Source organism: Schistocerca serialis, chromosome 3, assembly GCF_023864345.2.
Source record: "Schistocerca serialis cubense isolate TAMUIC-IGC-003099 chromosome 3, iqSchSeri2.2, whole genome shotgun sequence".
NCBI classification, from domain to species: domain Eukaryota; kingdom Metazoa; phylum Arthropoda; class Insecta; order Orthoptera; family Acrididae; genus Schistocerca; species Schistocerca serialis.
This window is the reverse complement of record NC_064640.1, coordinates 47788057-47804487: the sequence shown is the minus strand read 5'-3', so window position 1 is coordinate 47804487 and position 16431 is coordinate 47788057. Positions and strand designations below refer to the sequence as shown.

General features: G+C 39.0%; 2 protein-coding genes across 2 annotated transcripts in view; both read left to right on the top strand.

Annotated features, from left to right (window-relative positions):
• The window catches only part of LOC126469700 (protein GVQW3-like), a 90662-nt gene extending 79390 nt beyond the window's left edge, over positions 1 to 11272 (top strand). The window contains exon 2 of the mRNA XM_050096874.1: positions 10834 to 11272. The gene's annotated coding sequence lies outside the window, so the exon portion shown is untranslated. The remainder of the gene's footprint in view (positions 1 to 10833) is intronic.
• Positions 1 to 16431, top strand: part of LOC126469699 (apolipophorins) — a 738135-nt gene that overhangs the window by 234638 nt on the left and 487066 nt on the right. The window contains exons 26-28 of the mRNA XM_050096873.1: positions 7698 to 7912; positions 8089 to 8251; positions 8410 to 8635. Of these exons, the coding sequence (XP_049952830.1) occupies positions 7698 to 7912; positions 8089 to 8251; positions 8410 to 8635 (604 nt within the window). The remainder of the gene's footprint in view (positions 1 to 7697; positions 7913 to 8088; positions 8252 to 8409; positions 8636 to 16431) is intronic.

The window sequence follows — 16431 nt, the reverse complement described above, 5'->3', positions numbered from 1 at the left end:
AGGATGTGTGGTTCTCTGCCATAGACAGTCAGACACAGGTTGCAGAAGTAAGAAATAGCATAGAGATAATACTTGATGATGAGATCCCTATCACCATGATTTTGTGATGGTATGTACTGTGATCTATGTTGAATATCTTGGAAGATTTCTACTGCACTAAAACACCCCTTCTGTGCCTCTGTAAACTTATCCAAAGAATTGAGTGGGTGGGATTCAAGGTGTTGTATAGGTAGATCAGGTTCTTAGCTGGTAATATTGCTAAAGTTTTATCAGGCAAGTACAGTAGCAGATGGTTCAGAGCTGTAGCCCCTGTTATAAATGCTGGAAGCAGAAAAGATTCCCCCAAAAGTCACACTTTGTACCATTTAGTAGTATTGTTCTGCCCCACAGCTCTGAGTGTTCGGTTCCCATAGATCATCATTGCTCATAGCAATTTGCGATAACTGCTACTGGATCATATACTGAGTATATGCAGTGTAGACTTGCAGTGCAAGGATGTCCCTCCTGTCGCTCCTAGAAACAGCTCCATTTCTTATATTTCTGTGACATGATGCACTCTGGAATGATACATCACATTTTATCTGTGAGTCACATCCTCTGCCATGCCATCTAAATATACAATCTGAAAATACTCATAACTACATGCTGCTTACAGTACATGAAAAATAAACACACATCATTGCCTTCTCTACAACTCATAGGAAATGACAACAAAATCCTAAAGTAGTACAACAAAAATCCACATGGTATACCCCAAAGAACTGTTTACCTGTCACAAGAATAAAATTTACTCACACATTATAACCCCAGAATTACATTGTACCTGTCATCTGCCAACACTTGAATGTCCATCTGCAGCCATATGATCTACATCTGCATCTACATCTACAAGATTACTCTGCAATTCACACTTAAGTGCCTGGCAGAGGGTCCATTGAACCATTTTCATACTACTCTACCATTCCACTCTTGAATGGTGGTTGGGAAAAAGGAACACCTAAATCTTTCCATTTGAGCTCTGATTTCTCTTATTTTATTATGATGATCATTTCTCCCTATGTCAGTGGTTGTCAACAAAGTATTTTCACATTCAGAAGAGAAAGTTGTAGGTTGAAATCTGGTAAATAGATCTCGCCGCAAAGAAAACTGCCTTTGTTTCAGTGACTGCCGCCCCCACTCGGGTATCATATCAGTGACTCTCTTACCCCTATTGCAGGATAACATGAAACGGGCTGCCCTTCTTTGCACTTTTTCGATGTCCTCCATCAATCCCACCTGGTAAGAGTCCCACATCTCACAGAAATATTCCAGCAGAGAATGAACAAGTGTAATGTAGGCTGTCTATTTAGTGGGTTTGTCGCATCTTCTAAGTGTTCTGCTAACAAAGCGCAGTCTTTGTTTCACCTTCCCCACAATATTATCTATGTGGTCTTTCAAATTTAAGTTGCTCATAATTGTAATTCCTAGGTATTTAGCCAGACTGACAGCCCTTAGATTTGTGAGATTTATCGTATACCCAAAATTTATTGGATTTCTTTTAGTACCCATGTGGATGACCTTGCACTTTTCTTTGTTTAGTGCCAATTGCCATGTTTCACACCATACAGAAATTCTCTCCAGATCATTTTGTAATTGGAATTGATCATCTGATGATTTTACTAGACAGTAAATTACAGCATCATCTGGAAACAATCTAAGGGGGCTGCTCAGATTGTCACCTAGATCATTTATGTAAATCAGGAACAGCAGAGGGCCTATGACACTACCTTGTGGAACGCCAGATATCGCTTGTGTTCTACTCGATGATTTACCATCTATCACTATGAACTGTGACCTCTCTGAGAGGAAATCACGAATCCAGTCACACAACTGAGATGATATTCCATATGCACGCAATTTGATTAATAGTCGCTTGTGAGGAAAGGTATCAAAAGTCTTCTGGTACAACTAGTCCGCACTCACAGACTTATATAAACTCATAAGAAAATATATACCTACATATAAATAAAAACAAATCATTCTTCATAATTTGTATTACAACCACTTTGCATACTCTCATTCCCAAGGGACATACAATAAACAAAATAATGCACCTATTGTTGTTGTTGTGGTCTTCAGTCCAGAGACTGGTTTGATGCAGCTCTCCATGCTACTCTATCCTGTGCAAACTTCCTCATCTCCCAGTACCTACTGCAACCTATATCCTTCTGAATCTGCTTATTGTATTCATCTCTTGGTCTCCCTCTACAATTCTTACCCTCCACGCTGCCCTCCAATACTAAACTGATGATCCCTTGATGCCTCAGAACATGTCCTACCAACCGATCCCTTCTTCTACTCAAGTTGTGCCACAAACTTCTCTTCTCCCCAATCCTATTCAATACTTCCTCATTAGTTATGTGATCTACCAATCTAATCTTCAGCATTCTTCTGTAGCACCACATTTTGAAAGCTTCTATTCTCTTCTTGTCCAAACTATTTATCGTCCATGTTTCACTTCCATACATGGCTACACTCCATACAAATTCTTTCAGAAACGACTTCCTGACACTTAAACCTATACTCGATGTTAACAAATTTCTCTTCTTCAGAAATGCTTTCCTTGCCATTGCCAGTCTACATTTTATATCCTCTCTACTTCGACCATCATCAGTTAGTTTGCTTCCCAAATAGTAAAACTCCTTTACTACTTTAAGTGTCTCATTTCCTAATCTAATTCCCTCAGCATCACCCGATTTAATTCAACTACATTCCATTATCCTTGTTTTGCTTTTGTTGATGTTCATCTTATATCCTCCTTTCAAGACACTATCCATTCCGTTCAAATGCTCTTCCAAATGCTTCGCTGTCTCTGACATAATTACAATGTCATCAGCGAACCTCAAAGTTTTTATTTCTTCTCCATGGATTTTAATACCTACACCAAATTTTTCTTTTGTTTCCTTGACTGCTTGCTCAATATAGAGATTGAATAACATCGGGGAGAGGCTACAAACCCTGTCTCACTCCCTTCCCAACCACTGCTTCCCTTTCATGTCCTTTGACTCTTATAACTGCCTTTTGGTTTCTGTACAAATTGTAAACAGCTTTTTGCTCCCTGTATTTTACCCCTGCCACCTTCAGAATTTGAAAGAGAGTATTCCAGTCAACATTGTCAAAAGCTTTCTCTAAGTCTACAAATGCAAGAAATGTAGGTTTGCCTTTCCTTAATCTTTCTTCTAAGATATGTCGTAGGGTCAGTATTGCCTCACGTGTTCCGATATTTCTATGGAATCCAAACTGATCTTCCCCGAGGTCTGCTTCTACTAGCTTTTCCATTTGTCTGTAAAGAATTCGCGTTAGTATTTTGCAGCCATGACTTCTTAAACTGATAGTTCAGTAATTTTCACATCTGTCAACACCTGCTTTCTTTGGGATTGGAATTATTATATTCTTCTTGAAGTCTTAGGGTATTTCGCCTGTCACATACATCTTGCTCACTAGATGGTAGAGTTTTGTAATGGACTGGCTCTCCCAAGGCCGTCAGTAGTTCTAATGGAATGTTGTCTACTCCCAGGGCCTTTTTTCGACTCAGGTCTTTCAGTGCTCTGTCAAACTCTTCACGCAGTATAGTATCTCCCATTTCATCTTCATCTACATCCTCTGCCATTTCCCTAATATTGTCCTCAAGTACATTGCCCTTGTATAGACCCCCTATATACTCCTTCCACCTTTCTGCTTCCCCTTCTTTGCTTAGAACTGGGTTTGCATCTGAGCTCTTGATATTCATACAAGTGGTTCTCTTTTCTCCAAAGGTCTCTTTAATTTTCCTGTAGGCAGTATCTATCTTACCCCTAGTGACATAAGCCTCTACATCCTTACATTTGCCCTCTAGCCATGCCTGCTTAGCCATTTTGCACTTCCTGTCGATCTCATTTTTGAGACGTTTGTATTCCTTTTTGCCTGCTTCATTTACTGCATTTTTATATTTTCTCCTTTCATCAATTAAATTCAATATTTCTACTAGTCCTCGTCTTTTTACCTACTTGATCCTCTGCTGCCTTCACCACTTCATTCCTCAAAGCTACCCATTCTTCTTCTACTGTATTTCTTTCCCTCATTCCTGTCAATTGTTCCCTTATGCTCTCCCTGAAACTCTGTACAACCTCTGGTTTAGTCAGTTTATCCAGGTCCCATCTCCTGAAATTCCCACCTTTTTGCAGTTTCTTCAGTTTTAATCTACAGTTAATAACCAATAGATTGTGGTCAGAGTCCACATCTGCCCCTGGAAATGTCTTACAATTTAAAACCTGGTTCCTAAATCTCTGTCTTACCATTATATAATCTATCTGAAACCTTCAGTATCTCCAGGCTTCTTCCATGTATACAATCCTCTTTTATGATTCTTGAACCAAGTGTTAGCTATGATTAGGTTGTGCTCTGTGCAAAATTCTACCAGACGGCTTCCTCTTTCGTTTCTTCCCCCCAATCCATATTCACCTACTATGTTTCCTTCTCTCTCTTGTCCTACTGGCGAATTCCAGTCACCCATGACTATTAAATTTTCATCTCCCTTCACTATCTGAATAATTTCTTTTATTTGATCATACATTTCTTCAATTTCTTCGTCATCTGCTGAGCTATTAGGCATATAAACTTGTACTACTGTGGTAGCCGTGAGCTTTGTATCTATCTTGGCCACAATAATGCATTCTCTTATGCTGTTTGTAGTAGCTTACCCGCATTCCTATTTTCCTATTCATTATTAAACCTACTCCTGCATTACCCCTATTTGATTTTGTGTTTATAACCCTGTAGTCACCTGACCAGAAGTCTTGTTCCTCCTGCCACCGAACTTCACTAATTCCCACTACATCTAACTTTAACCTATCCATTTCCCTTTTTAAATTTTCTAATCTATCTGCCAGATTAAGTGATCTGACATTCCACGCTCTGACCTGTAGAACGCCACTTTTCTTTCTCCTGATAACGACATCCTCTTGAGTAGTCCCCTCCCGGAGATCCAAATGGGGGACTATTTTACCTCTGGAATGTTTTACCCAAGAGGATGCCATCATCATTTAACCATACAGTAAAACTGCATGCCCTCGGGAAAAATTACGGCCGTAGTTTCCCCTTGCTTTCAGCCGTTCGCAGTACCAGCACAGCAAGGCCATTTTGGTTAGTGTTACAAGGCCAGATTAGTCAATCATCCAGACTGTTGCCCCTGCAACTACTGAAAAGGCTGCTGCCCCTCTTCAGGAACCACATGTTTGTCTGGCCTCTATACAGATACCCCCCCGTTGTGGTTGGACCTACGGTACGGCTATCTGTATCGCTGAGGCACACAAGCCTCCCCACCAATGGCAAGGTCCATGGTTCATGTACCTAATAAACCCTAAAAACCCCAAGAAATTCTAGATACACATCACTTCTATGGCCTTAATGTGTACATCAATGTCCAAGTAGGTAGCATAGCTGTAGCCTATCCTTCCTTCCTCCTATTACCTCCTTCCCACTTTCTCATGACTGATGTTATTAATGGAAGTAATGACAGTAGTGCATGCTGAAAAGAACAAACACATCCAACATGTACTGCCATTGTGTGTATCAGAAGCTGTAGCTTTACATTTCAGTTACTTGATACAGACCCTGATACTGATGGTGTGCGACAGAGTTCTTTGTTGATGGTGTGAGGACAGCAACCAGCCACAAATTTACTTTCAGTTTCTTTACTCAAAGGATACTGTTACCGGTTTTGAATCATTGTGATTCATCCTCAGATGGTTTACATGCTTTCTTTAAGACATGTGGTGTGTTTTTACAGATTAATTGTCATGAAACGTCAGTTTCGAGTGTTTGTTTTCATAACATTCATCCAACAGATGTAATGCATTCACACTGCATCCTCGTTGTTGCACACGTAAATAGTTCTCACTGAACACTTTAGATTTGTCACTGAGATCATTTCTACCACGCACCACATGTATCAAAACATAGCAAGAACAATCATTTATGTATTTCTAAATTATTTATTTTCCATCTCTGACTGAAATAATTACACTCTGTCTCTATTGTCAAGTGTCACATTCCAATCCTGTGAACCTGCTGCCTGACCCTCCTGCATTTCTATCTTGTACATCTTCTGCCTCCCTCTAAGCCATCAGCCACCATTCCCCAACTCCCCATTTTGTTCCTGCCTCTGTTCCCCTCTCAACCACTCCATGCGACGTGACCCCTCACCCAAGTGTACCTGGAGTTCCAGCATTGTGTATTCATCTGGCACAACATTGTGTTACAGGTGTGAGTGTGCATGTGGGGTTGCGAGAGGAAGCATATGTATGTTGACTCTAGAGCAAAAAAGTATTTGTCTAATGTATATATCATTTCATACAATGCATTGTATTCTAAATGTAGAAGGGTTACCTGTAAATTACAGCAAAATAGTTCTTCAAGCAGGAAACCATTAACCATTCTGTTCTTACTTGCCTTGACATATTGAAGGTGTCCATATTTGTGATCTAGTTGTTACATTGTTCTTGTTTACTGCAGAAGTCCAACACATGTATCTTTTTGGTTTTTAACTGGATTCTTATACAAAATTTAGGTTTCTGTCCTTTGGAATAAAAAGCGTCCAATACACATATCCTGTTGATCTTCTTCATTTATTCATGAAACTATGCCAAATTTCTTACATCAACCACTGATCCTAACAAAATAACAATTTCACCTGATTGGTCTAACATTGGCACTTATACAGCATTGTATTTTTGATATTATTACAATCAGTAATTTATGTGATTTACAGTGAATATTAACATTTAAAAATGAAATCACATGTGATGATGGGGTCAACAGGAAACACAGACATATGAATAGTTTCATAATATGCAAAGTTTTTGTATGATAACCCTAGTAAGATGAATATGATGAGCAATTAATATTACCATATGCAAATTTTCAGTAAAAATATATTAATATTTTACTTGCTTATAACAGTGGCAAATCTAATACTAAATCATATACATTTTGTACTGAAAACTCATAAACCAAAAGTTGTTTACTTTATGAACAGCAAGTTCATCAGTAAATAGAATTCCATTTAGTTACTTCCTTTTGTCAACTAATTATCATATCACTATAGAGAGTTATAAGTTGAAAACTTGGGACATCATCCTACATGTATGTTTACATAATGAAATTATTCTATATCCTGATGTGTACTGGCTGTGTGTACTGTATTATTCACTTGTTGAATATTGGCCTATTACATTACACTGTTGACAAATCAATGCCTCATTTATTCAGTGAGTTGTTATCTTTACTCCTGGATTATTTATATTCCATATCATATTCTAAGTTTAACTTTTAACATTTTTTGTGTCCTTTCTCATATGTAGGCTTTATGCTATGTTCTGTATATTTAGATAAATGGTAATTGGTAACTTTGTGCAACTACATAAATGTTAGGAAGCAGTTTTATACATGAACCATGGCATCTTACCCCAGAAGTTTTAACTGAAGGAAATGCTAGCAGTGGAAGCCTACATTGTATGAGCTATTCTAAATTACTTTTGTTATCTCTGACTTGTTGTACATCATATGTGCAAACAATGTGCTAAATCATGGTTTATTGAACAAAATGCAAACAAATAAGTAAATAAATGTGATACAACTGAATGTTATTTCACATTCTACCACTGATTTTTGTTTTGCAGGAGCAGAGATATACACCTGCTGCTAAGAGGTCTCAACAAACCAACAATGAAGGAAGCTGGTGTGGAAATAGAATGGGATGCTAATAGAGACCCATTAAAAAAATTCATTATATTTGCTCGTTATGATAACTCTGCATTCTTAAATTACAGTGCCAAATTTAAACTTTCATATCCTGGTCGCTCAATTAATGCAGGAGCCCTCTTTGCTGCAAAAGGTAACATATTGTGCCTGTAGCAATTTAATAGTTGTTGTGAACAATTTAATATATATATATGGGAGTTTGTAGTGAGTTCACACATTAGTTTAGGATAACTCATCAGGTAGCAAACACAAGAATCTTGTATGTCTAGTTTTATGACACATATAAATGATTTTGAAATACCATTGCAGATCCAGTTTTTGAATCACAGGCTTACTTGGAATGGAGTCCTACAGAAGCAATCAGCGTAAAACTTGGAGCATCGTACAGATATGACACTGTTGTAATGGTGTCTGGAATGTCAGAGTTGTTGACTCCTTTTGAGAACTGGAAGACAACTGCTGCCTCAGGAAGGTAGATAATGATATCAACTCATATTTAATGTTGCGTTCACAGTGTCAGTAAAAACCTGATTTTGGCAGTAACTTATGTAATAAACTCTTTTTACTATCTGTTAATTCCATTTCAGTGCTTTTAATTCAGTACAAATTCTTTTATATTAATAATTCCAGATTGTACTTGGAAGAAAATTTATTTCATGCTAATGGAAGTGTTCACTGGAAAGATGATCAGAATGTTGCTCTGAATCTGTTTGGTGATTATTCTTTGTCTGATGAACTATTTATTTGTGAATTTAACACCTCAGTATGGAGCACAGTTGAACATATACCTTCACTGTCAGGAAGCTTTTTCCACAAGCAAGGCAACAAAAAATATGAAACAAAGATATACTTAAAGGTATGTAAATTTGTTTTGTTATACTTTTCATGAAGTTTTATATATTTTTAGTTCAAATGTATACCAATTGTTAGTCATAGCATATGTTTTTTATTTATTCTATATCTAGTTCATCTATATTCTCCAATACACTTTAAAGTGCATGCCAAAGTATACTTTTTGTAGTACCATGTATTTTAGTTTTGTTCTGAAAACAGGTACAAGGAATTTAGTAAGTAGATCTGCAAAAGCTAATCATTCTTCCAGCACCTGCCAGCTGAGGTATTTCAAAATTTCAGTTAAACCCTCCTGTGAAATAAGTAAGTTTATCAGTATTCATAGTGCCCTTCTTTTTACATGCATGATGTTCTGTTGTGGTTCAAGCTGTTTTGGATCACACACACTAGAAAAGTATTTTAGAAACAAGGCATGAACAGTGTTTCATGAAAAATCTCTTTTGTCAAAAATTTGCAGTTTGCCAGTATCCAACTTATAAATCATAGCTTTACCACGACATAACCTGTTTGATAGTTGCGCCTTATACATCAGCTTGTTGTTCCTTGCTAGTATTGGTATAGAATAACTTTAGTTGCTATTTATTAATTGCATGGTCAGAGGTTATTAGATCTCTGCATTTCACTTTAAATGAACATTTACTTGACAGTTTTTGCACCAGTATAGTATTTTTATAAGATTAGCCCAGATATTACTACCAATGTTAATGGAAAATATTTCCATTTGCTTAGCACATGTAATTAGTTCTGTGTGTATTAAGCAGCATAGCAGATATGTAGTATATAGTTTAGCTGAATGGTCTAGTCTTCATGCATCCATTTTGATATTACCCAGGCATCAACTTCTGAGATCATAACAAGACAAACCTAAAAACCATCTTCACTGTGTAAAAACAAGCTATTATAATAATTACCAATAGTTCTAGCTAACAGCTTCCAAGCCATTATTTCAACAGCTAAATCTTCTACCTTTTCTCTGACTCTATATACAAAAAGTGTAGTTAGTATAAAAAGTTAAATTGACAGTTTCAAAACTTGCTTCAGATCTTCATTGTTAAAAAAAAAAATCTGCAATGGCATTCATTTAAAAAGAATAAACACACTTGAGCACAAAAATGAACAAATATTCAATGTACTAGATTGTACAACAGATTTCCGGCACAGATAAGAGAAATAAAAAAAATTGTCTTCATTTAAGGAAGGAGTATCCAAACTTTTAGTGACTTGCTGCCATTACAGTGTAAATTAATACCAGTAACAAACTTATAACAAATAAGTATATTCATTTACTATCTGTCAAGAAGATTTTTAACCACGTGCTTGTTATGATGTGAATGTATGCTTTGAACATAGGTGTTGCAGCTGAGATTTTGTTTGTATGTAAATGTAAACTATGGATTCCATATGGAATACATTTTTCTTACACATTTTCTAATTAGAATTGTATTTGCAATTTTGAATGTGATGTTGGGTCAGGTACGAAGGTAATCCCAAAAGTAAGATATCCTATTTTTTTATAAGTACATAGACTTGTTTATTTCTACAATGGTTTTCATCAGTTTACAGCTTGAACATTTAACTATTTTTCAACATAATGACCATTTCTGTCGATGCATTTTTGTAGACGCTGTGACAGTTTTTGTATTCGTATGTCATACCAGCTCACCGCCATGCTGTTCAGAAAGTTATGAACCTCTTCTGTCACCTCGTCATTGGAGCTGAGTCGCTGGGACCACAATTAATGCTGACAGGTATTGTGAGACTCTGAAAAATTCAAACGGGCAATTCAGAACTGGAGAAGAGGAATGTTGAGCAAGGGTTTACACATTCTCCATGACAACGCTCACCCACACATCACTCGGTAAACCGCTGCTCTCCTGCAACAGTTTCAGTGGGACATAATCACTCACCCACCCTATACTACTGACTTGGCACACAGTGACTATCACCAGTTCCCTAGGTTAAAAGAACGTTTGGCCGGAAAGTGATTCAGCTCCGACAACGAGATGAAAGAAGAGTTTCATAACTTTCTGAACAGCATGGCAGCGAGCTGGTATGACATGGGCATACAGGCGAGCTGGTATGACATGGGCATACAAAAACTGCCACAGTCACAAAAATGCATTGACCAAAATGGTGATTATTTCAAAAAATAGCTAAATGTTCAAGCTGTAAACTGATGTAAACCATTATAGAAATAAACAGGTCTATGTTCTTATAAAGAAAGTAGGAGACCTTACTTTTGGGATTACCCTCGTACTGTGCACTCTTGTATCATGTAGGGTACTGTACACCCTTGTACCTTTTATTATACATATTTTCTGACAAAATCCATGCAATATGTATTGTCTCTGGGTGAATAAACTATTACTACTACTATTACTACTACTATGCTCTAAATCATTAATGTACAGTGTGTTGCTCCTAAGAGTTGTTTGGTGCATTTTCTCTGGTGTTACAACAGGTATTTGCAGTTTCACTTTTGCAATGTGTAGATGAAGTCACGTCATATAAGTACTGCTCATCACATGTTTTATGCAATGCCCACTGTCTATGAAAAGTGTCTGTTTGTTTCCTGTTACAAACAAAATTATTTTGAAAAGAGAATTTTATGTGACCATTCAATAGTGGGGTCCAAAATTAGTCCAGCCTGATATTCATTTTATGAATATACACTCCTGGAAATTGAAATAAGAACACCGTGAATTCATTGTCCCAGGAAGGGGAAACTTTATTGACACATTCCTGGGGTCAGATACATAACATGATCACACTGACAGAACCACAGGCACCTAGACACAGGCAACAGAGCATGCACAATGTCGGCACTAGTACAGTGTATATCCACCTTTCGCAGCAATGCAGGCTGCTATTCTCCCATGGAGACGATCGTAGAGATGCTGGATGTAGTCCTGTGGAACGGCTTGCCATGCCATTTCCACCTGGCGCCTCAGTTAGACCAGCGTTCGTGCTGGACGTGCAGACCGCGTGAGACGACGCTTCATCCAGTCCCAAACATGCTCAATGGGGGACAGATCAGGAGATCTTGCTGGCCAGGGTAGTTGACTTACACCTTCTAGAGCACGTTGGGTGGCACGGGATACATGCGGACGTGCATTGTCCTGTTGGAACAGCAAGTTCCCGTGCCGGTCTAGGAATGGTAGAACGATGGGTTCGATGACGGTTTGGATGTACCGTGCACTATTCAGTGTCCCCTCGACGATCACCAGTGGTGTACGGCCAGTGTAGGAGATCGCTCCCCACACAATGATGCCGGGTGTTGGCCCTGTGTGCCTCGGTCGTATGCAGTCCTGATTGTGGCACTCACCTGCACGGCGCCAAACACGCATACGACCATCATTGGCACCAAGGCAGAAGCGACTCTCATCGCTGAAGACGACACGTCTCCATTCGTCCCTCCATTCACACCTGTCGCGACACCACTGGAGGCGGGCTGCACGATGTTGGGGCGTGAGCGGAAGACGGCCTAACGGTGTGCGGGACCATAGCCCAGCTTCATGGAGACGGTTGCGAATGGTCGTCGCCGATACCCCAGGAGCAACAGTGTCCCTAATTTGCTGGGAAGTGGCGGTGCGGTCCCCTACGGCACTGCATAGGATCCTACGGACTTGGCGTGCATCTGTGCGTCGCTGCGGTCCGGTCCCAGGTCGACGGCTACGTGCACCTTCCGCCGACCACTGGCGACAACATCGATGTACTGTGGAGACCTCACGCCCCACGTGTTGAGCAATTCGGCGGTACGTCCACCCGGCCTCCCGCATGCCCACTATACGCCCTCGCTCAAAGTCCGTCAACTGCACATACGGTTCACGTCCATGCTGTCGCGGCATGCTACCAGTGTTAAAGACTGCAATGTAGCTCCGTATGCCATGGCAAACTGGCTGACACTGACGGCGGCGGTGCACAAATGCTGCGCAGCTAGCGCCATTCGACGGCCAACACCGCGGTTCCTGGTGTGTCCGCTGTGCCGTGCGTGTGATCATTGCTTGTACAGCCCTCTCGCAGTGTCCGGAGCAAGTATGGTGGGTCTGACACACCGGTGTCAATGTGTTCTTTTTTCCATTTCCAGGAGTGTATATTAAAAGAGACAATAAAACATCAAGAATAACCAGTACTCTAGTAATGACTAAGTAGCAGTGCTGCATGGCAGCAGCAGTCTGGGTGGGCGAAGACAGCCTATGAGTGACTCTTAGGAGAGACACCTGGTATAAAATCAACAGTAATGACCCTATATCTCACTTCTGTGGTACATAACTGATGTTGCTTGTGTATTAGTGTGTGACCCTCCATCGAATATAAGATTCTACATTAGATAATACTTCCTTCTACGCAACTGTGTCACCTGCAAAAAATCTTCTGACATTAAAACTGTATAATTCCCACTAAATCATTAATATAAAACGTGAACAGTTATGATCTGCTCAAACTTCTCTGTGACACACCTGATAATGACTGTGTGACATTATGTGACCTTCCATCTAGTGTAAGAATTTGCATTCTGTCTGTTTCATTATTCTGACAAACATATCTAGGTACTGTCCATCACATAAAAATATTTTCTTCTGAAGGTGTCATTTTGGGTGTTGAATTGAAATCTGTTTGAGAATGTAGAAATACTAAATAATCTGGATATCTTTGTTCACATCTCTTAGGAGATCATGTTTCAAGAATAGGAGGTGCATTTCAAGTGATAGATGCTTTATGAATCAATGTCGGTTCTCATGGATAATGTCATTACATTCCAAGTAAGTTATTCTATTTGAACTGAGGATATACTCTGCAGTTCTATAAAAAAAGGTTTGACACAGCCAGTAGTTCTACTGATAAGTTCTGCGACTTTTTTTGTAGATTTTATCTATTGAAATCATTGAGGATCTGTGGTAAATTATGGAGATAATTAACTTAAAATCATATAGAACTTGACATGGACCTTGTTAAGGATCTGTGGTAAATTATGGAGATAATTAACTTAAAATCATATAGAACTTGACATGGACCTTGTTAGGTCCAGAGCCTTGATGAGTTTTTGTGATTTCAACTTTATTTCAGGCTTATTGGTATTGCAATCTACATGCATGAGCTCCTGTACCAGTATCTCTCAGTCAGCCCTCACCACTGACAGAAATTGCTCAGAGCTCTGTGCAAGATGCAAAAACATCATTTAATGATAGGGATTTAGCTCAGATGACTAGGGAATCCACATGAGCATCGTCATATCCATAGGTGTTTCCTCTGACTGTACTAACACAATTTGGGACTGATGGGGTATTACATTGTCTTGATGAAGGTACAGATCACCTAGCCAGCCGGTGTGTCCGCGCAGTTCCAGGCGCTTCAGTCTGGAACCGCGTGACCGCTACGGTCGCAGGTTTGAATCCCGCCTTGGGCATGGATGTGTGTGATGTCCTTAGGTTAGTTAGGTTTAAGTAGTTCTAAGTTATAGGGGACTGATGACCACAGATGTTAAGTCCCATAGTGCTCAGAGCCATTTGAACCATTTTTTTTTAACAGATCACCTGTTGGGTGCTACATAAATGAACAGATGGACATGATCAGACAGGAAATTTCTGTATCATTTGTCTGTGAAATTCAATGGCAGACACTTGAGGGGCTTTCAAGCAGCCATGTGAGCATCCCTAGATGAGATACACTGACCATCTTTATGAATAGTGCCCTATTAAAAAGTGAGGTGCATAAACTCCTTTGGACTTTGATGCATTCATATCCTCCCATCATCATGCAGAACCATGTAGCATGGTGAACCAGATAAAGTGACATTTTCTGTCCTTTGAACATCCATTGCCAGTGTGTATGTGCCCTTGCTAATCTCTGTGATTGTGACATTTGGTAAGCAGACGCAGATGTGAAGGATTGTGGCTTCTCCACCAGACAGTGAGGATGTGGTTTTGCTTGATACATCTGCTCACTGGATGTTTCATCCAGCATTCAGTTGGTGAGTGAGTTACTGTGCTAAGGCTTTTGAAATCCATCAGTCAACTGTGACTGCCATCATCAACATGTCCTTCACCATAGCAGTTGACTCTGAAACTTACAGGTTTCTGCTAATTGAAGTATTTATGGTACACACTTAACATACTGCTGAGTGAATATGCAGTGCCTGTATGCATTGAACATCCTGTGCTGGACTTCCATGCCTACTGCAAGTGCAAAATCTGACAACAGCCCATTCGTGTGATTTACCATACAGTTCAGTTTGTCATAATGATAGGAGTGCTCTCTATCACTACAACAGCCATCTATAATTCATTTGCTCACTTTTATTACAATGTGTCTATTGAATGATGACAACACCCCCTAGTGAAGGGGGGTAGCAAAACATGGTGTAAATGCTATTATTTTTTTTTTCACACTATTCAAGAGTCCCCTGGGATAAAATTCATCATGAAAAATGTGATTCCATAGAAGGAGTACTTTCTCTGATCCTATTCAGGAAGAAGACATCAGAACAATGTTTAGAAATTGCTTGTGGAAGATGAAATGGAGTAACACTACACAGAATGTCAGTGAATTTTTCTTTGTGATAATGCCAGCAAAGCCAAGAAATACAATACATGTATGTACCTCATCTACCAAAGACTGACATCAAATCAAGACAGTAGGTATTTGGGCAAGATGAAACCAGTACAGATTCTGGCAGAAAAGCAGCCTTCCCGAAAGCTGAATGAATGTAAGCTGAAATTATTCGTCTCAGTCTAAAAATGGAGTCGCAGTGTAAACAAACATATTAATTTTGAGGACCAGTATCGAAAGTAATTTCATCATCAAAGGCATGTATTCAGAGAAGAAAGATGGGAAGAGTAAGTTTTAATGCTCCATCAACAATGAGGTGAAAATGTTCAAAGCCTGCAGTTATTTGGACTGGGTTGTGGGATTAACATCCCAGCTTATTTGAATGGGTTCCATTGATAGTTACAAAAGATAAAGCTTAAAATAAAGACAACAAGTTACTGTTGTAGACTGGAATGTTCACCACAAGAACTGTAAAATATTTCAAAGGCTAGAAATTAAAATCATAGCTTTATTCTTATCAACTTTCACTTTCACACAATTGCATTCATGTAGTTTACTTCACATATTCAAAATGTTGTTTTCTGCGAACTTTATAGATCTAGCAATTGTGTGTAACTTTTATCAAAAACTTTGTGTTGACAAAGATGCACAGCTATCTGATGACTTCATAATGAAAAATTAGACGAGAGACTGTTACAACCCCTCATCTACTGCATAAATATTTGGTACATTGTGTGCTGAGTTATTATTGTCTGATCCAGCAACCTTCACCATGTGCCCTGAGTTACCCAAGAGGTTTGCTTCACCCTGTGCTCAATGTTTCTGGATCCCACTTAGTGATAACCACTATCATACAAATTTTCCCTCTGAAAACTGTACTGTGTATTGTAAAATTATTCAGACTGATGACTAGAGGACTCCTTTCCTGCCATTTAGCATGCATTACTTTACTGTACTACTTCCAGAAAAGCATTAATCCATTAATGGTCTAACAGGTATTTCTGAATCACTCATCACAAATATTGTCTGATCTTAAGGTTTCCTAGTGATACCGCTGTACATATTGCTTTCAGGCATCCAGCTGGGTGCAGTTATTGATGAAATATATTTAAAAATTGCTGTCATCTTCAGATGATCAAGTGGAAGGGAGAAATACTAGTTTTAGTTCGGCTTTGCTGTTGGTTATGGTTATTCTTATGGTATTTACGTGTTTTGCATTCACATTGAATTTCTTGGCATACATTCTATTTC